Here is a 21,135-nt window from a genome sequence, read left to right as displayed (position 1 = left end):
CCATTGGCGTTGTAGCGACGGCCCAGGTGCCTGATGGGAATTGTAGTCCAACTGGCAGGCAGGGCGGGTCCTGTGATCAAGGCAGCCAGCAGCCCGGGGCCAATAGGCTGATGGGCTGCAAAGTGACCTCATGCATCACGTCATAGCACGACACATTCGCATCATCGCCCCAGGATGCGTCACCCTGCCGCATCATCCCATGGCAACGGGCCTCGTGGCCCCGCTGCGCCATGCCCCCACACGTCACCACCCCGTGCCCTGCTGGGACACAGCAGCACATGCTCATACGTCGTCCTGACCTCACACCGTGACATCGTCGTGCTGCAACCCGACATCACGCCTCACTGCCCTAGGGGGTCGTCCCGCAACGTGGCACTGCCCCGCGGCATGTCACCACGCTGCTGGCTTACCCCCAACGTGTCAATCCACCCCGGGGAAAAGCTCACCGCGTTCAAATGTCACCTGTCACAATGACACGTTTTGACAGGGCATTCCAATGTTGTCATATCAAAGCTGACGACATGGAACTGAGCATAAAATTTATCACAGCTCATCAAAATATCATCATGTCATCATGATTACTTATTATTTGTATTTTCACAATGGGTAGAAACTCCAGTCATGGACTAAGGCACATCAGGACATTGCTGTGGCTCAATGCAACGTCATCAACCTCAGGATGCTCATCATTGTATACCATCCTCTGATCACACCAAGAAGCCATGTCATGACATCACAACACAACATCATCACACCTCAAACCAACATAATATTATAATGACCTTTTCCCCAAAGTGAGTTTTGGACCCAGGGGCTTTCTTGCAGGATCCTAGAAATCACCCTAAAAAAGTGGCCCTGTCAAACCACTTATCCATGTTTGATCTTTCTTTGACTAAAATCATAGTAAAATACACTTACTGTTGGACTCTGGTTTTGCACCATGAATCTCAAAGTGTTTTACAGACTAATACTGAAATCAAAGTCTCAGAGCCCTCTTGAGAGGGTTCAAATTATGATGCCCATTTTATAGATGGGGAAATTGGGGCACAGAAAAGTTAAGTAACCTGCCCAAAGTAAGCCTGTGTCACCGCCATGAACAGAACCCAGGAGTCCTGATTCCTAGATCTATGCCTTAGCCACAAGCTTAAGCAATATATCATGGGACTGATTGGCAGTTATTGTCTAAACAGTTCCAGCTGTCCCTCTATTTTCATCATCACAATGGTCCCTTTTGATCTTGGAATCTATGAATCATCTCCCTAATTCCATCTTCTTTTGGGGAAGCCAGTTACAAAAAACTCCTCAAATCCCAGCTCTCAGAGAATTGTGCTAGGAACCCCCCCCAGTTTTGCTTCCTTGGCGGACAAAGTGAGAGGAGTAGAGGCTACCCCACAAAGCCTATACTGTACAAACGACTGGCAAACGGTTGTGAGTAGTACACTGTAAAACACAAGTCCAGTGATCTTGTGCTGCCATGAAAGGTCTAGTTCCACTGCTTCCTCCTTCAGGTAAATATTTCACTGGCGAAAATGTCAACAGCTGCTCTTTATGGCTTTTCAGCTCTATGATTTCACCTTGATTTCACTGTTAGGTAACACTTGGCTAATTGCAGGTCCAAAGCCATGATAAAAATAGCCCTGCTACAGTATCAACAGCACAAACACAGTCTCCTGGCTCCTGCTCTGAACTCAGTTCAACCAGGGATCAAAAGTAGAGCCCGTAGTGAAGCTGCCACATTAGCCCCCAGCCTACGTCCCCTCCACACTCCATAGCAGTCAAGGTAAATATGTCTCTGGATGTTATTTCAAGACATGGAGGTAGCAATTTAAAGCGGTGCCCTGTTGTCCCTCCAGTGACAGACAGGAAAATTAAATATAAACACCTCGTAACTGCAGAAAACAATTATTCAGCTCATCTTGTTGCACCGATCATTTCTTTGTTTAAACAAGTCCTTTTCTTCAAGGGGTTCCCAAAAGTTGCCCTGACAAAAGCCAGATTAGCAGCTTCTTAAATCCATCCTGATCTTTAGCTGGCTGGTGGAGACTACAGATCCCAACATGCAATGCTCCACATCAAGCTAAGCCTCATAGCCACAAGTCCCACTGGAACCTGTAGTGTCCCCAAGGTCAAGTGGTAAAGATTTGTGAGCCTCTTTGGGGGCCTTGGTTCTGGCGGGTTTCGGATGCACATGAGGTCGCTATCAGTCATCCAGAAATGCTTATGTGAGGTTCCATGCAGCACCCTCTTGTTATTATGATTCATTATTTGTTAAGCAAAGACAATGTGCTAGGCGCTGTATAAAATACAGGTCTCAAAACAATCCCTAGCCTGACGAGCCTACGATATAACAGCCCAATCCTGAAAACATCTTCAGGGGCAATGCTTGCTTCCATGAGCAGACCCATTGAGTGCATAGGTGGAAGCATTTACACCTGTGTGTGTTTGCAGGATCGGGACCTAAAAGACAGGCACAGAAATGAGAGCAGCCACTAACTGCATAGCCCAGAGGAGGGAATGGATTTTAGTTTTGTTTAACAGTTAATTTCTTGTGGGCATGATGGAAGCAATGGGATTTTAGGAGGCACCTGAATGAAGAGATCTGAGTTCTACACTACATAATCATAATGGTCCCTTCTGGCCCTGAAGTCTATGAGATTCACTTCACTGTGCGACCCTCTCTCTCTGTCTCAGCAGAGAGCCAAGTCCATGTAGAACACAGATCTCCTGATTCCCAGACCTGTGCGTTAGCCAGAAAGGACCAACCTTCCCTCTCTGAGGCCTGGTCTACACTAGAAAATAGTACTGGCATAGCTATGTTGGTTAGGAGGATGAAAAAAATCACATTGCTAGCCGATATGCCTGTGCTGGCAAAAGCTCTAATGTAGACACAGTTATAGCAGCAACAAAAAATATTCCATTCGGAGGACGGTTGGAAGAACTCTTCTGCCGGAATCAGCTGTGTCTCCACCAGGGGGTGCCAGTATATCTGTATCAGCAAACCTTTTAAGTGTAGACAAGGCCTGAGAGGCAGCTTGGTCCAGAAGATCAGACACTGGGCTAGCGAGGGAGACCTGGATTCTGTTCCCGGCCATCCTAACTCCCTGCATGACCTTGTGTGAGATGTTTCATCTCTCCATTTCCCTTCTATCCTTTATCTGCCTTGTCTAGACTCGAACTCTTTGGAGCAGGGATTGTCTCTTACCCGGTGTTTGTCCAGTAACTAGCACAATGAGATCTCAGCTGGGGCTTCCACATCACAACAACAAAAGACTCTGAGACCACCCTTACAACAAACTGATTTGTTTAGTCTGAGTACTAGGTACAAGTTGGTGGATCCTTGGCTAATGGGTGCTTTAGAAGCGCAAAGAAGTAATGTAATAACTCAATCGGCTATTCATTCTTCTGATTATTTAATTTACAGTGGCCACGTGGGCCACGAAGCCATCAGTAAATGATGGTAGAGCCACATGGTTGCTATCATGGGTGGGCAGCGCAGTCCCTCCCTCACCTGATTCTCTTCCGCCGGCCCTTGGAGAACGTCGAGGCACCGAGCCCCGCCGAGGGGATCTAGCGGTTTGCTCACCCGTCTCAGCCCGGACCCGATGCCGGCGGGGTCGATGGATGGAATCGGCCGGAGGGAAACTCCCGGGCCCAGGTGGGAAAGTGGCTCTCGCCTGCCCTGCCCCGAGGATGAGGGCGACGGCGAGGACCCGCACCCCAGGGTGAGCAGGCCCGGGGGGGGCCAGGAACAGCCGGCAGGGAGGGGGGTGGCCCTCAGGCGTCTGCCCCCCCACACCCCCGTCTCAGGGAGGGTCTCCAGGAGGCCCCGGCCCCCAGCTCCCCACCCCTTGTGGGGGGCGAACGTGGGGCCCAGACTCACTGGGGAGCTCCAGGGGTCCCCGCTCTCCCACCCCGCAGGGATCCCTGGGCCCGGCCCTGAGGGGATCCGAGGGCCCCCCCGTTCAGGCAGCTCCCTCGGGCCCGGCTCCCCCGCCCCGGGCGCTGCCTGGGGCCGTGGCCGGGGCTCCCCGGCAGGGGTCGCTGCGGCGGCGGCCTGCCTCCCTCCCTCCCTCCCGCGCTGGGCGGGCTCAGTCCCTCCCCGCCCCGCAGCCGCCGGAGCCGGAGCCGCCGCGGCCGGAGCCTGATGCCGGGAGCTCGGCGCTGAGGCGGGGGGCCCGGGCCCGGAGATGGGGATTCTCAGCATCACGGAGCAGGTACCGGGGCCGCCGCCGCCGCCCCGCCCCGCCCCGCCCGGCCCGGCCCGGCCCGCCCCGCTACGCGAGCCCGGGGATCTGCGGCCTAGTGCGGAGCCGCCCCTCGGGGCCCGGCCGCCCCCCTTCCGGGCCGGCCGCGCCCCTCCCCCCCCGGCTCTGGCCCCCCCGCGCCCCTCCCCCCCCGGCTCCGGCCCCCCCGCGCCCCCCCCCACCGGCCCCGCCGCCCAGCCCGGGGAGGGGCCCGAGCCGAGCCGGGCCGGGCTCCGCGCTGCCGGCTTCCCGCCCGAGGAGACGGAGCCCGGCCCCGCCGCCCGCCCCCGGGGCCCCCATCCACCCCCCCGCCTCTACCCCCCCAAAACCCGCCCCCCATCTCTGCCCCCCCCAGACCCGCCCCCCGTCTCTGCCCCCGGGGCTCCCATCCACCCCCCGCTTCTGACCCCCCAAACCCGCCCCCCCTCTCTGCCCCCGGGGCCCCCATCCACCCCCCGCCTCTGACCCCTCAAAACCCGCCCCCCATCTCTGCCCCTGGGGCCCCCATCCACCCCCTCTCTGCCCCCCCCAATCGGCCTCCGCCCCCGGCGCCCCCATTCACCCCCCGCCTCTGCCCCCCCAAAACCTGCCCCCCCAGCTCCCGTCTCTGCCCCCGGGGCCCCCGTCCACCCCCCCCACGTCTGTCCCCCCTAAACCTGCCCCCCCAGCCCCCATCTCTGCCCCTGGGGCCCCCATCAACCCCCCCACCTCTGGCCCCCCCAAATTCTCCCCAGCCCCCATCTTTGCCTTCAGCCCCTGGGGCCCCCATCCACCCCCCATCTCTGCCTTCGGCCCTCCCCTTTTTCCCCCATCCAAACCCGGCCCCCGTCTCTGCCCCCCATTTCTGCCTTCAGCCCCCCCCTTTTCCCCCATCCAAACCCACCCTCCTGGCCCCCATCCACCCTCCCACTGCTGCCCCCCCACCTAAACCTGCCCCCCACCTCTGGTCCCTGTCTCTGCTCCCCACTCCCCATCTCTGCCATCAGCCCCTGGGGCCCCCATCTCTACCTTTGGGGCCCCCATCCAACCCCCACCTCTGCCCCCCATCCAAACCCGGCCCCCATGTCTGCCTTCGGCCCCCCCCCCGCACCCGATCCAACCCCGCCCCCTCCGGTCCCCGTTCCTCTGCCTTTGGCCCCCCCGGGTCCCTATCTGCTCCTGCCCCCATCTCTGCAGCTTGCCCCCATGTCTGCCCCCACGCTTTTTGCCCCTCACCCTCCCTGCGCCCATTTTTTACCCCTTTTCAACCCACTTCCCTATTTCCCTAGCGCCAGCCTCTCTTTGCCCCCAAGCTCTGCCCCCTCTCCGCCCAGCTTGGCCTGCCCGCATCTTTGGGCCCCCCCCACATATTGGTTTCCCCCATCTTCTCCCTGCCTCCTGGCTTCCCTGTTCCCATCTCCTTCCTACCCCCTTACTCCCCCCATCAACCTCTTTATCCCCCCGAAGCCTGGATAGGATTTGAGCCTCCCCATCTTCATTCCCTGCCTTTCTCCCTCGACATCCCCTCATCTCCCTTTCAGCCCCCCTCGGGCCAGAGGGGAGGGCTTGATTTGGCACCACCCACGGTGTGGACCCCACTTTCACAAGTTAGGGGGTGATTCATCTCACACCCCACTTTCATCACTTGGGGGGGGGGCTGCCCCTGTGCTGTTTTATGCCCTGCCATTTCCCTGGGTGTGATGAGGCTTTTCCCATGCACCCTGTTGTCACCGGAGGTATTATGTGATTCAGCTTCCCTACATATGGGGGGAGGGGGTTGTACCCCACTTTCCTTGTGCATGGATGTGAGTCAGTCCTGTCTGCACCCCAGTTGACTTGTCACAACCCCCAAATCAGCAGGGCTGCCTGTTTGATCCCTGTAGGTACCCCAACTCCCCCACGGGGGCCGGGGGGAAGGAAGAGTGGCTATTCAGATGGCCATCGCCACATACAATTTCCGTAAAAGGGTCAAGTTTCAACCATCTCCGTTTTGGGAGGGGTATGAATGAAACCTCCCGGCCCCAAGGAGCCTGGTTCTATTTTCCCCTCCCTGTCATGAATGGACTTCACTTTCCTAAGGCAGAGTAGTATTGAGACACAGTTGTTCTTCGCTTGTCAGCCCCATTACTCCCTGGATGACGCCCAGCACCTCCCTCTACTCCCCCAAATACCCCACTGGCCCGCAAACATCTCATCTTTAACCCCCTGATTTGACATGAGCCTTCTAGGTTCCTACCAACAGTAATGATTTCTGAGATCCGGGCTGCTGACTCTCCAAGCCAAATATTTACCCCTCCTGTGGTCCCTTGCGCTGTTGCAATCTCACTGATAGGCTGGGTGTTTAAAGCCTCTCATGGTGGGGAGAGATGGGAACAGGGGAGTAACTTTTTTTGGGCGGGGGGGGGGGGGGGGGTAACCAAAACATTCAGCTTCCTTTGTGAATGGTGGGTGGGTGTGTCAGTCCCAGCATTGCTTGCAAGCTCCGCTGAAGTTCGTGCAGGGCATAATTATCGGTCTGTGCATCTCTTTTTTTTTTTTTTTTTGAAAATGTCTAACACTGGATGCGGAGTCCACTGCATTCCACACGAATGACTCGCTCATTCCCTCTGACCGGGGATGTGTTCCTCTACCTTTCGCTGCTTTCATGCACATGTTTGGATGGAGGGGGGAGAGGGAATCTGGAGTGAGCTGGGTAGTAGGGGCGTATCGGCATTTTCTTGCTATAGCCAAATCTTATGGCAGCTGAAGGTAGACCCAGAAGTTGTGCCGGGAGAGGTGAAGAGGGTTTGGCTGTTACCGTGCAGTGTAAGCTTTGAGAGGAGAGACCCGCTCTAGGCCGTGTTCACCCTCTTGCTATTGAAGACGATCCGTACGTGGGTTCTGAAAAGAGAGTGTCTTTGGGTTCAGAGCCTGCCCCTCTCGCTGAGTGAGCCCCGAGCTCTAGCTTTCCTGAGTATTTGCTTGTAGGGTGCTTTATCCTGTTGGGAGTGGATGGCTCAGGGGATTTGGGAGAGGGATGCAGTGTCTTTCCCCGCTAAGCACTTATTAACATTCAGGGTAGGTAAGAAGTGTAGGAATTGCCAGACTGGACCAGACCCTGTCATCCATCGAGCCAGTACTTTGTCTCAGACAGTGGCCAGCACCGGCCGCTTCAAAGGAAGTTGCAAGAAGCCCTGGGGAAGGCAGATGTGGGATAATCTACCCCCGATGAAGGTCTCATCCCAATAATTAGAGAGTGGTTTAAGCCATGAAGCTTGAAGGTTTATATCCCTTCCTAAACAAGTTTTGTTGTCATTATAACTTCTTATAAACGGCCAATCCCTCTTTGAGTCTTACAAAGTCTTTGGCCTCCACAACAAAGCAATCAAAAGCTGTTGCCAGCTGTTGAGCGTGGCCCCTGTGTGAAATGGGTTTGGGTCTCGGTCCAGTTCCCAGTGGGCAAGTGTCCACATCAGGAAAACCACCACAGCGGGCAGCAGTTGGTCCTCTTCTTGGCCGAGAAGCTAAGATTCCCACTGATATCTGGCCAGGATCAGGGACTGAATGGGTGCCCCCCCCCCCCACCATGTAGTCTTTCCAGGCCCAGGGGTGGGGTGCAAAACTTCATCTCGTGGCTTTATTCCCTAGGGTGGATAACCTGGCAGTTTCCATCAACATTCACTTCACTTCAGTTTTTTAATCCTTGCAGAAGCAGAGCAGTATCCCTCTCTTTTTTATTTTTTTAAACAGAAATTGACTTGTATAAATATTAAAAGCCTTCAGCTGCAAGGAGTGGGGAAGAATTCCTGTCAGAGGCTACAGCTGGGCCTGTCTCCACAGCTGCAGTTCACTAGAATGGCTCAGTAGATGTTGCATTTGCTATAGAAGCAGGAGACCCAAACAAACACAGGTGGCATGAGGTGACTAACTTGTCGGGCTGGTCTTGGGGTATATGAATGATGTTGCCAGCCATCCTCCTGTCCCTGTCCTTGCACATTCATTTTACCTGCTTCACAGCTTGATTGTCTTTCTCTTTGCAGCCGCCTCTGGTCCAAGCCATCTTCAACCGCGATATAGAGGAGGTGCGGTCATTACTGAACCAGAAAGAGAATATCAATATATTGGTGAGTGCTGGAGCAGCAGCTGCCTGGCCTAGCTTGGCACACTGATGCTCCTGTCTCAAACTGAACTGTCCTTCTCTGTTTTGCCTCTGAAATATGCTTGTGTTTTCAAAGCAGAGAGGGCTGAACTGTTATGCTTCTGGTAAGCGGGCGAGAATCTTTTCTGCAGCATGATCCAGTGATTAGAGTAGGCAGCTTGGAGGCAAGGCTCCTGGATTCTGTTCCTGGCTTTGCAACTTTGGCTCAGATTTTTAAAGGTATTTAGGGGTTGCAACACCTAACTGACTTAGGCTTCGAAGGCAGGCCTTGGGAGGCCGAAATATCTTTAAGAATCTGGGCCTTTGTCCCCTGGCCTCCCTCTCCCCATCTGTAAAATGGGGTTAATGGTATATCCTAGTCACTGGGAGACTTACCTGCTATTTATAAAGTGTTCGGACAGTGCAGTGTCTTGTCGGTTTTCTGCTCTTCATTCGAAGGCTGCAGGTAAACGAAGGGCAGTGAATTGGGACTAGCTTGGTTGCATCCCCAGCATCCCTTGCTGTCCTATGGAACAGAGGTCCAGTATAGTCTGATGAGAGCATGGCTCAGCTGTCTGTGTTGAGGCTGGCCTGATTGGTGGAGCAGAGCTAATGTCCCAAGGAATACAGATGCACTTTCACTGCCCCTCTTTTAAATTTGGCTGCGGAGTACACCTGAGCAGGGTGGGGATGGACGAAATGCAGCCTTGCAGATGCTACCACCTGGCTGTTCTCACCTTGGATAAGGAGGTGTGGCTTGCCAGGCCCAGAATGCTGTGGTCCAGATTGAGTTGTTCGGCAGCGTTGGCCTGTGGATGAAGATGCCACATTGAATGCTGCAGCCTGCAGTCTTCAGACCACACCCTGTCTTCAGGACGAATAGTAGCTGCCAGTTTGTTCACTCTCTTGCCAGTTAGATGCATCCTTCTAGCTCCTGGTAACGCTTATTTTGGGTGCCCTTGCTTCAGAGGCCTCCTGGGTTGATCGTGACCCGTGATGTAACCTGAATAGCCAGCTCTGAGAAAGAGTGTAAAATCCGCATGCAAATGTTCCAATCAGACTTGGATGCAAACGCTCCCTTAATCTGGCTTACAAGATTCCTCCGAACAAACCGGTGGCAGGTGCATGGCTGAGAGAGGTGTCTCCGTCTGTCCGGTCGGCTGGTGAATAGATTCCAAGGCCAGAAAGGGGGACCACTGCCATCATCTGGTCTGACCTCCTGAATAACACAGGCCAGAGAGCTGCCCTGAAACACTTACCGCTTGGTCTAGAGCGGATCCAACCTCGATTTAAAAACTGCCGCTGACAGAGAGTCCACCACGACCCTTAGTAAATTATCCCCGTGATGACCCTCCCTGTTACCAAACAATGACTGGGTCAGCCTAGCGGTCTGTCAGTGTGTGGCACTGGGAGATTGGCGCTAGGTCAGTGACTAGTTGCTCTTTTAGGCTGTTTGTCTAGGTCAGTGTCATGGGTTCTGTGTAAGTGGCTGAGTCTGGTTCAGCATCTTATTCTCTGATAGGCTCTGGGGCATTAATGAGGTTTCCCTGCATGCTGCTCCAAGCTGTGCTCTGGTCTAGTGTTGTTTTCCCTGCATGCTCTTGGCCTTTGCATTTAATGCCTCAGCCTCCTTCTGTGCATGCTGCAGCATGCACGGGGTTAGCACTGCTGTGTACCCTGAAAGAATAGTGCACAGTGCAGCATGGGTCTGGGTCGAGCATCGTGGACTCCGTGCTGGCTCAGAGGGGAGGCCCAGCACTGGTTTTGGTGCCAGCCACTGGGACTAATGATTAGATCGTATCTTGACATGTTACAAAGGGATCAGGAGACTTTGTTCCGTGGCTACCTCGTTCAGGGATGTGATAATTCTATAGTCTCCTTCTCTTTAAAGGGAGTTGATCACACTCATCCTTTCTCTAAAATGCCTTTGCTCTGTTGCTTGAAAAATGAGAGTGATTAACCCTTAACGCACATATCTCTTTGCGTGCTGATTTCAGTTGGGAATGCGATTGGCCGGTTTCACTTTCTGCTTCTCCAGGTTGTTTGTGCCAGTCCTACCAGTTGTTTTCTTGATTCTCTCTCCTTTTTTTTTTTTTTTAATTAATGGGGAAAAAAATACAACTTTCATTAAATGCAACTAAAATGTGGGACCTAAAACTCTCTTCTGTGCCAATCTAACCCACTTGCTGTTTGCTGAGACTGAGCCAAATGCCTCAAGGCAGAGGTTACCCAGGGCCCAGCATCAAGTGAAGAAAACTGATCCTATCTAAGCTGTGCTTCCTGCACCTTTCTAGCCTCTCCCAGTCATTTGGGCTTGGTGCATTTTGGGAGTTGCTCCTGCAAGCTTTTATTGTTGTTGGTATTTGACATAGAATGACGGGGTGTGTGAAGGGCATGCGGAGCACCTTGGGGTAACAGTGCTTGGTGGTTTTATAAACCTTTCATGTAGGGATCTCCAAGTGCTTTGCAAACCTTCATTAAGCTTTACAACCCTGCGAGCTAGATACTATCTCTCTTTAGGGAAGCTGGAGCAGGGAGGAAGTGAAGTGACTTGTCCAAGGTCACAGAGCGAGTTAGTGACAGAGCTAGAAATTAGCCACCTGAGTGTCCTGGCTCCCAGCCCTCGGCTCTAACCACTAGACCCCATTCACCTTCCCAAAGTGGGACTAGAACCCTGGATTCCTGGCTCCAAGCCCCTACTCTACCTGACAGATACACTTCAGTGCACCCTGAAGTGGACTAAGGTGTGAAAGGTAGTCCATTGCTTCCCCACCAGGCTGTCTGTTATTGCTGGTCCTAAGCAGACGCCTCCATCCACTCAGACTTACCCAGATGTACTCAGGGCAGGAAGCAACATTTTGGTCTTTCGGGTGCGGGAAGTTGGATGGGGAAGGAGCTCTGTTTGCTGTGTGGATGGTTGCATTACGGCCTTTTCTTATCTCCATGTGCAGGACCAAGAACGACGAACCCCACTGCATGCTGCTGCCTACTTAGGAGATGTCCCAATCATTGAGCTCCTAATACTGTCAGGTAAGACCTGCAGCTGTCTCTGCCCAGTACAGCCGGCTGCATGGATGTCCTAAGGTTTAGCTGGCCTGGCCCTCCTGTGGGTCTAACGCAGAAGGGCTGCTACTCAAAGGCATAGGGTACAAGGGTTTTTCATCCACAGGAGAGTTGGTGCTTGAGTCACAAGGGAAATGTCATTAGTTGCTCTCACCCAGATCCCAAGAGGAGGTTTGTGCAAATCTTAAAACAACCTGGAACTGAAATATTCGGGGTTAGGGGGCTGCAGATTGGGATTGAGGGGCACCAGCAGACCTGGTGGGGGGAGCAGTGAATTGGGATTGAGGGGCAACGGCAGAGTTCGGGGGAGCCTACGGCGGTAATAATGGGGGGCTGTGGGTTAGGATTGGGGGGCATTGACAGAGTTCTATGTGGGGAGCCCAGAGCTGGGATAGCAGGGACTGGGGGTCAGGAGTGAAGGGTAGTGACGGAACCTCGAACTGCAGGAGTGGAGTGGGGAGCCGCAGATCTGGATCATTTGCCGAATGTGCGATGAGGACTGGAGAATTTTGCTCAGCATCTGCCTGCTGCGTACTTGGCTCTAACCCAAGTTACCAGCCCCTCCATTTTCCTCTGAAACCGCTCAAATCTACATCCAGGCTCGCTCTCCACACACAACAGATGGGCGAAAAAAGGCCCCTAATCTGGAATTCATTGTCATTGCTCCCTCTAGATGCCCTTGACTTGTCAGCAGTTTGCTGATGGCGTGGAAGAGCCCCTAGTGATCCTAGACCAGCCCTGACAGATGTTTCACGTGGCTTTCAGGGCAGGGCAGCTCTGTGCAGCAGAGCTGGGGCAGCTGGGTTTTGCTGGTCCTAGGCTGGCACAGAGCCAGCAGGGCAGGGACTCCTGCAGTGCGGCTCTGGTCTCCTTCACCTGTACACAGAGGCACGGCTGACAAAGACCTACAGATTCCAGTACAAAATGCACCATCTTTGTCTGAGCAGCCTCCTTTTAGATCAAGATGACGAACTGCATTCTGGGACTGGTAGTCTTGTGGCCACTGAGCTCAAGGTGGAGCAGTGTGTGCTGGGAAATGTAGTTTTTTCCATCTAGCTCAGTGCTGCCGTCCCTCTGCCGGGCTAGCTTATGCCCCTGGAGCCGGAGGGCGTGCCTTGTAGCATCTAAACTAAGGCTGGAGCCACACTACAGCAGCATGACTACCGAACGGCAGCTGTGCCTTCACAGCACCACTGTCTAGACCTTTCCTGCAGTGACAGACGGGGTTTGCGGATGTAGGTAGAATTCTTCCATCGGCCCCGTTGTGTCTACAGCGCGGTTTCGATGGGCTTAACTACTGGCTCAGAGGTGTGAATTTTTCACACCCCTGAGCACTGTAGCTATGTCGACCTAACTTTTAAGTGTAGACCGGCCCTAAAGCTCGATACGGTTCCTTCTTTAACAGCAGAAATTGACATGCTGTCTCCCCAAGCAGATACAGCAGGGGGTGTTTAAAAACAGGGACGGTGCCTTGGAGCATGTGGCAGTCTTGTACCCTGGCAGTGCCCCTTGCGCAGATGTGTTCACCTCCCCTTTCTGCTCCGTCTCCTCAGGTGCTAACGTAAATGCGAAGGACACTGTTTGGCTAACCCCGCTGCATCGGGCCGCAGCTTCTCGCAATGAGGTAGGTGCCCTTGCGAGCCTTGCAGTAACGAATCGGTCCGTCTCCTCTGGGCTCCTTTTTGAGTAACCGTTTTCTTTCCCGTGCTTTCTGCATGCCTGCTCGGATTCTGGCTGAGAGCCCGGGGGGGGGGGGGTGGATGTTCTCTTTTGATGCAGTTAAAGGACCATTCAGACCCCATAATAATTTGAAAAATAGAAAACAGAACTGGGAAAGACCCGTAATATTCCCTTTACACCCCACCCCCAATACATGGGGTGCATGTATACATGCAGTATCCCCTGCAGTATCTTCCCGTTAGGGCTTTGTCTCGTTTTAAATGCCCCAAGTGATGGGGCTCCCACCCCTTTCTTTTAGGAGATGACGCCGCAGCCTAATGGATCTCACTGTCAGGAAGTATTTCCTGATATTCAGCCTTCCCTGGGCTTAACTTCACTTTATTAATTGTAATAATACTCCTGAGACCACCCTAGCCAATTCCCCTCCCACCGTGATGCTTACACCTTTCAACTAGTATCACGTCCACCCCCTCTGAGAGCTCACTTCTGCAGTCACGTCTGGGCACGTAAGTTTCTTTGCAGGCAGTGGCAGTTCTGTGTGCAGCAGGCCCCTGGGGCGGGCCCACAATAATGTTGTTTAGCCAAGGTATGCATAGTTAAATCTTTCCTCACGTGCAGCTCTCTGCATCGATTTCCAGCGTGTTCCTGTGACAATGATAAAGGTCAAGCACAATTCCCCCGTGGATGACCAGAAATGAATCTGTCAGCGTGCACAGTACAGAAGGGTGGCAGCTGACATCATGGGCAGCAGAACAGGCTGGAGGTGCCAGGCTATACAGTGACTCCTGAGTGCTAAAAAAGGGGCTTTTGTACCAGGCGAATACTCCCTGGCATCCCACATGCTAGCTACTGTTGGGAGTTTCTCTTGTATGCCAGGAATAGCAATTAGGTGTCTCAGAAATTTCTTCGTCCTACTTCCTCCGTGCCCCATCCTTTCTGCAGTTCCATGAGCAAGTGTTGTCGTGCACTTGCCTTCCCCACTCAAATGTCCCTCAAATGCGAAACTTAAGCAAAGATTTAAAACTTTGAACCGAAACATCATGAAATTGCCACTTTATTCTCAGTTCCTTTCGGTGCTGGTCCCCAAGAGATCTGTACCTGGAGTGAAACGTCAGAGCTGCTTCATCGCGAGCCAGTTCGATCCAGTTCTGGGCAGAGATGCGCTGAAATGGGGGCTTTTGTTTTGGTCACCGGGTTGTGACATGGATGGCAGAGGTTGGCTAAACAAATATAGAATCATAGGATCATAGAACTGGAAGGGACCTCGAGAGGTCATCTAGTCCAGTCGCCTGCACTTATGGCAGAACTACATATTATCTAGACCATCCTGGACAAGTGTTTGTCCTACCTGCTCTTAAAAATTTCCAGTGATGGAGATTCTACAACCTCCCTGGGCAATTTATTCCTGTGCTTAACCACCCTGACAGGAAGTTTTTCCTAATGTCCAGCCTAAACCTTCCTTGGTGCAGTGGAAGCCAATTGACGTATGGACAGCTTGAGGGAGAGCGGAGCGTTGTGGTCAAGCGGCTGGAGCAGGGGACTGGAAAGCTGAACCTTGTCACTACCATGCTACGTGAACTTGGGCAAGCTGCTTTGTCCCTCTGTGTCCTTGTCTTGGCTGCATCTGGAATAGGGATAGTAGCCAGCCTACCTTTCGGGGGGGATGTGGGGTCCAAAGCCCTTTGAGATGAGCTAGAGAAAGGCAGAACTCCACGGCAAAGAGGAAGAACCCCACGAGTCCTGGGCAGCAGGACAATTCCTGTTAATCGTATTAGAACAGAGGAGGAGTGGGGAGTGTCTCAAAGGCACCAAAGGCGTTTAGGAGCACAAATCCCACTGGCCCTCAATGGAACTTGAGCATCTAAATCTCTTAAGTGCTTTTGAAGATCCCCCCCGGAATCTATCCCAGCGCTGGGGGGGATATTTCCATGCAGGCAATAGCAACCCTGTTCTGGGTCCTGGCTTTGGATTTGAGGGCTGCAGTGCATGTTATGGGTGTGCTGGGGTCTCTCTTGTCCCCACCATTGCTCCGTTGGAGTGCCTCGCTCTCTGCTCTCAATCAGGCCCCTTGGAAGGGGCCTTTCTGCTCTGCACACCAGTGCTCCCTGGAGGGAATCTGCCCGGAAAAGTGTTTAACTTCTTTGTTCTCCCCTAGAGCCAGTTAACTTGTGTAATGGCTTTTCTCTGCTATCCCCATGGCTTTAAGCCATTTCAAGCAGCTGAGCAGCCTAACCTAAGCCACCTCCCTTGCCTTTGTCCCCTTCCTTACCCCCACACACTTAGGAAGCGGTGCATTCCTGCTCAAGATCAGCTGGCCCCATGGGAAATGGGGTTGTGGTGTATTGTCCTTGGAAAGGGGGGGGAATGAGGATAAAATGTAGGTCAGTGGGTCACATGGTCTGCGCCTGCGATCCTCACACCTTATGAGTCACTAGAGAACGCTCATTAACTGCAAGATCACAGGGCTCAGTGCCGGGGATTTCACGCTGGGAAGGGGTGTCAGATCAGGCCTGTCTTTAGCCTTCGAATGGGCCGTACAGGCAACAGCAGGGCAGGTTTCCCCCATGCGCCACGTACTCCCCCATGTGACTTTTTGGAGGGGCCTTCTTAAGGGGTGAGAGGGGAGTTCGGTCTCCAGGAGGGCAGCTGCTGCTGTGATGTTGGAAGGTGGCTGGTTGCCCTCTGGGAACTACACCGAGAAGCTCCATGCAAGGGCCACCAAACGGTTCAAGAGCCTTTTGGTCGCTCCTGAGCTGGGCTGGATTCGAACCTGCCACCTAGACAGTCCGTGGCCCACCCTGAGCCCGCCAGCCCCCCAGCACAATTCCACAATCAAAAGCCTAGTGCAAAGGAGTGTTTTTTCCTTGGCCAGTGCCCACGTGAGGGCACAAAGCAGCATTCTGGGACACGTGCTCCGTTTGCATGCTCCCAAGGCTCCTGTGAGCCGCCAGCCCCGGGATGAGGAAGAACGAGTGGATCTCGTCAGGGCCAGGGACTCAGGTTGGAGTTGGAGGCATGGAGAGGTCTCCGCTGTTCCCTGCTGAAGAGGAACATCCTCTCCGTTCTAGATGCATCCCTCTTGCATGCTTACGGTTTGGAGAAGCAAAGCTGAAGTGGAACCGTTCAGTGCCATCCCTTGTGGTGGGCAGAGGGGGTCTCTAGAGGAACATGCCACCTGCTCCCTGCATGAAGGCGGATGTATCTGGCTTCAGATTCCCCAAGGGGCTTGGCTGGAAAATGGAGCTTTAAAAAGCATCACATTTTGTAGCTTCCCCGCCTGATTTCAGGGCCTTGATCGTTCACATGTCCCACTGTCTGGGTCCAGTAGGTTGGTTCAGTGGTTTAGCCAGCTGTCTGAGATGCTTTTTCAAGGACGTATATCTTCCTTTCTCAGCAGGGGCTTTGGGTCAGGGGCAGCATCCTTTCCTCTTACTGGAATGGCTTAGTGACAATAAGTTACCCCTCCCTTTGAAGCTTGTCACTGACCAGTCGGAGTTGCTCTAGGGTGAGATAGGCACAGTCTTGTGAAGGCCTGGCTGCCCACAGTGTAAGGCTCAGATGTCCTGGTAAGCCAAAGGGACTTAGGCACCCAGCACACATTGAAATTCCATCTGGTGGGGGGCGGGTAGGGGCCTTTGAAGACCCCAGCCTGGGCCCCCTCAGTGTTCTGTTTGTGGGATCTTGGCTATCATCGGTGACTGCCCGTGGCTTTGTCTAGATTTCAGTGGTTTTAAAAAAAAAAAATCATGTGAAGAAACGAGGGACTAATACGAGTATCGACAGCTAGTGCCTGGTACGGCGCCCACTGCCCAGCCAAGTCTGCCAGCTAGCACCCCAGTCCTGAAGGGCAAACCTTGACTCACAGCCCTTCCGGTCCCAGGCCGCTTCTGGGTAGGTGCAATTGGGCTGAATTGTCAGGGCAGTGTTCTTGGAGGTGCAGACAGAATTCGCCCTGGAGATGAGCCCATCATAGGCTGCTCAGCTGCTTCGGCCCCAGCTACGCTAGGAAAACGGGTGTGTTTCACACGTGATAGCCAGCACACTTAACATCCTTGTGGAGAAAAGGCACATGGTAGCTTTCTGGGTGTCAGCCAGGTAACACGTGTTAAGCTACAACTTGCCCTGTCTGCACTAGGATTTTGTACCATCCTAGCTAACGTGTGATCGTTACAACCAGTTTTAAAACGCTGCCATGCCTTATTGTCCTACTGGAGACAGGGCCGGAGGGTCAGTCTCACTCCCCGACAGAGCCACCCTTCTGCATCAGGCTACGTCTCGGCAGGGTGGCATTGAAAGGGGAAGATGACGGGCAAGGAGCTGCCCAAACTGTCAGCCATGGTGATGAGTGCAGTGCACAAAACCAACCGCATCACAGCCTTTCCACACCAGCTTGGCCCGCTCGGGCTACAGCCCTGGGCACCAATATCCAACAGCTGTGATCAAGATGACGCATTGCATGCTGGGAGTTGTAGTCCCTGGGCGAGCTGTGGGCTGCCATTACCGATCTAAGAGGCGGGTAGGGTAACCAGACTCGTTGCTAGTGATGAACCTGCCCCTTCAATTTCAAGACTGAATGGTGCTGCTTAGCTCCCGAGGCTTTGTTTGCCCCCACCGGCGTGGGGTACAGCCACCCTTTCTCTGTCCTGGCAGAAGGCACTTAACCTCCTCCTGAAGCACTCGGCGGACGTCAACGCCCGCGATAAGTACTGGCAAACGCCGCTCCACATTGCCGCTGCCAACAGAGCCACCAAGTGCGCGGAGGCCATCATCCCCCTGCTGAGCAGCGTCAACGTGGCGGATCGCACAGGCCGCACGGCGCTGCACCACGCCGTGCACAGCGGCCACATTGAGGTGAGCGGGGTGCTGGGAGCATCACTCCCGGTGCGCACGTGCGTCTTCCTCCCTGAGGGGGTGCGGGCGGGTGGTCCGGAGGGAAGGGTCGCTCGGGACTTGGGGGTTCTCAGTCTGGTTCTGTGACCTTGGCATCTCGGCCTCCTCGTCTGTGAAGTGAAGGTGATCTCTCGAGGGAAGAGACTATGTGGAACTGACGCAGTGACCGACAAGCTCGGGACTCTGGCCAAGTTGCTTTGTTTGCAGCCGTCTGTCCGCCTTTTGGCTTGGGAGCTCTTTGGAGCAGGGCCTGTGTTCCACGCTGTGTGCGCAGCGCCTGGCACGGTGGGGCCCTGCGGCTGATCAGAGCCTGGAGGCGTTATCAGAATACAGACAAGGGGAGCCATGAAGCCTTGCTAAGCTGCAGGCTAGAGGGGGGAAAGTGCTTCGTCCTTAGGTGCATGCGCTCTATGGGCAGGATCCTCAGCCAGGGCAGTGAGGAGCCGGGGGTTGGCAGGGAGAGAAATCGTCTACCATGGACACGCAACATGCGGCATCTGTTCCCTGCCCTCCGAACCCACCCGTCATGCCAGCACGCCCGTCTGGAGGGAGCCCTCTCTGGTATGACTGACCTCCTCTGGCCGCATCCCCGGCTGGGCATGTTCAGCCAGCCAGGCTGGGGCTGCCGTTACTCCTAGGAAACGTTTAAATTGCGGCAGCACCTGGAGGCCAGCTGGGCCCCATCGCTCCAGGTGCTGCAGAAAGCGCAAGGCTCTCATGGGTGCTGGGGTGGGGATGGCGGAATTTGGTGGGAGCCGTTCCTCTAACTGCTTCCTCTCTCCTCCAGATGGTGAACTTGCTCTTAAACAAGGGGGCCAGCCTGAGCACGTGTGACAAGAAGGAGCGTCAGCCCATCCATTGGGCAGCCTTCCTAGGTACATCTCCCTCTTGCCTTGCCCCCCTCTCCCTTTGTTAGCTGGCCCTGTTCTGATACAGGTACTTCCCAGTTCCCCAGCATCCCCTTTTTGGACTCTCCTGCAGGTACAGCTAGTGACACAGGCAATGAGTCGGGGGGGGGCTCACAGCTGTGGGTGTTCTCCCCTTCCCCCCGTCCAATTCTGCACATAGTACCCCAAAACTGTTCCCTCCTCCTGCAGCTGAGAGCTCTTCGGGTGTCATTCAGCACCTGGGCTGGCATACTCTGGCCTGTCTCCGTGTGCCGTGTGACTGTTCGTTCGGCAGCCAGGGCTCCAGATCGCTCTTGTCCCGGGCCTGGGTGCGTTCGGCATCACATGGCTTGCCATGTGGCTTGGGATGATTTAATTGGGGATTGGTCCTGCTTTGAGCAGGGGGTTGGACTAGATGACCTCCTGAGGTCCCTTCCAACCCTGATAGTCTATGATTCTATGAGAAGGACAAAGCCAGCTGAGATCTGGCAGGCATGGTGGGAGGAGAACCCTCTTCTGGACTCTCCCATCAGCGTGTGGTTGCAGCGGGGTGGGGGAGATGCTGGACTAGGGAGGGCATGTAGCACCTTTTGGATGCAAAAAACATTATGAAGGTGTAACGGGATGGCCTGCCCCGGAGGGGGGCAGCCAGCCTTGATTGGTCAGGTCGCTTGTGCCACACATAGCTATCTCCTGGCCTCAGGAACAGGACTCCCTGGGGTCAGGTGATGGCCTGTTACGCCCCGGGCCTCATGAAAGGGCAGAGAACTCAAGCTGGTGGGGAAGACCACAGGGAGCAAGCTGGGCTTCTGGGGAAAGCCCTGAATTAGGGGCTGGGAGGACTCCAGGGAAGCAGCCTGGGCATCAAGACTCTAGCCCTGAAAGGCAGCCCAGAGGGAGTGATGGGCAACTGAGGCAGGGAATGCTACAGGGCAGGTACGCCCTGTGACATAACACCTCTTCTCTCCCCTGTAACTTATGGGGGACCAAAGTCTGGGCAGTGACAGTCAGGGGGAAGCCTTGTGCCACTTGTTACGCTGCCGTCAGGCCCCGGTCCTGCTCCCATTAGCAGGCCGTGGCCAGGGACAGGGCGCTGCACGGGGGGACGGTGCTAATACGACGCCAGTGCTGCGCAGACGGGGGAAAGCCGAGCCCCTCCCACGGCTGGTGTCAAAGGTACAGCCCGTGGGATTGCCTGGCAGGAGGACTGAACTGCAGGGAGTTACAGCATTTCAGTGGGGGGATATGGAGGCTAGACAAAGCTCTCGATCCACTTATCAATGCCCCTGCCTATCTCACGTGGAGCAGGTGAAGTCAAGCTAAGACATTTCTATCTGAATCACCTTATTAGCAAGCTTCAGGGCATGGTTGGGGGACGGGGAATCTTTCCCCCTCTGGGTCACCCGTGGAACGCGATGGCGGGTCCCAGCCTCGTGGCTGTGTATCGACCCCGAACCCCCATTGCCACCGACTCGGTCGCAGCGGTTGGGACTCACCGGCCACTGAGGTGCTGCAGCCCTGAGTTCCGGTTTCCTTGGCTCAGGGCATTTGGAAGTTCTGAAGCTGCTGGTGGCCCGGGGAGCTGACGTCACGTGCAAGGATAAGAAGGGTTACACCTTGCTCCACACCGCGGCAGCCAGTGGCCAGGTCGAGGTCGTGAAGCACCTGCTGAGGCTGGGAGTCGAGGTGAGGCCAGCGGCGGCTTGGCAAACGAACGTGGCCAATTCCAGTCCGGCGCCACTGCGTGACTCGGGCTCCACTTGCTCTGCGGACTCTAAGGAAGGCACTGGGTGTAGGCAGACGCTGGGAGGTGTCCCAGGAGAGCGTGCAGCATCTCCAGCCGTGTTAGTACTTGGATGGGTGACTGCCAAGGAAATCCGTGGGGGTGCTGGAAACTCTCTGGCTGTTGTGGGGGTAATAGTGGGCATTCTCACCCGCTGAGGTGGCGCAGATCCCAGTGGGATGCTGCTGGACGTGAAGCTAGAGAGGGAAAACTGAGGCTCTGGTCACTTGTGCTTTCCCCAGGAGTTAGGGGAGTTAACGCCATTGTCCTACGCAAATTCCCCCTGGAATGAACAGCGTTTGGCCCTTGTTTCAGTTGGATTTGGGACTTTTCTTCACCTCCTGTGCTGAGCAGTCGGCGTTTGCTCCTGTTCCTGTGATGACTTGAGGGGGTCCCCAGGCACTGATGGGAACGGTGGGTGGGTGACTCGTTGGGCATGGATGGGGAATGTGTGGAGGAGAGCAGGGATTGATGGCTTCTGGTTCTCTGTAG

At 54.7% G+C, this 21,135-nt stretch overlaps 1 protein-coding gene across 1 annotated transcript in view; it reads left to right on the top strand.

Moving 5' to 3' along the window:
- Positions 1-4,105: 4,105 nt before the first annotated feature.
- ANKRD52 (ankyrin repeat domain 52) overlaps positions 4,106-21,135 on the top strand; it is a 40,295-nt gene continuing 23,265 nt past the window's right edge. Inside the window, exons 1-7 of the mRNA XM_074935696.1 lie at positions 4,106-4,214; positions 8,243-8,326; positions 11,292-11,370; positions 12,957-13,027; positions 17,734-17,934; positions 18,761-18,848; positions 20,404-20,546. Coding sequence (XP_074791797.1) covers positions 4,188-4,214; positions 8,243-8,326; positions 11,292-11,370; positions 12,957-13,027; positions 17,734-17,934; positions 18,761-18,848; positions 20,404-20,546 — 693 coding nt within the window. The 5' untranslated portion in view covers positions 4,106-4,187. The remainder of the gene's footprint in view (positions 4,215-8,242; positions 8,327-11,291; positions 11,371-12,956; positions 13,028-17,733; positions 17,935-18,760; positions 18,849-20,403; positions 20,547-21,135) is intronic.

Source organism: Natator depressus, chromosome 20 (genome assembly GCF_965152275.1).
Source record: "Natator depressus isolate rNatDep1 chromosome 20, rNatDep2.hap1, whole genome shotgun sequence".
NCBI lineage: Eukaryota > Metazoa > Chordata > Testudines > Cheloniidae > Natator > Natator depressus.
The sequence above is the reverse complement of the archived record's forward strand: the minus strand, read 5'-3'. Positions and strand labels throughout refer to the sequence as shown.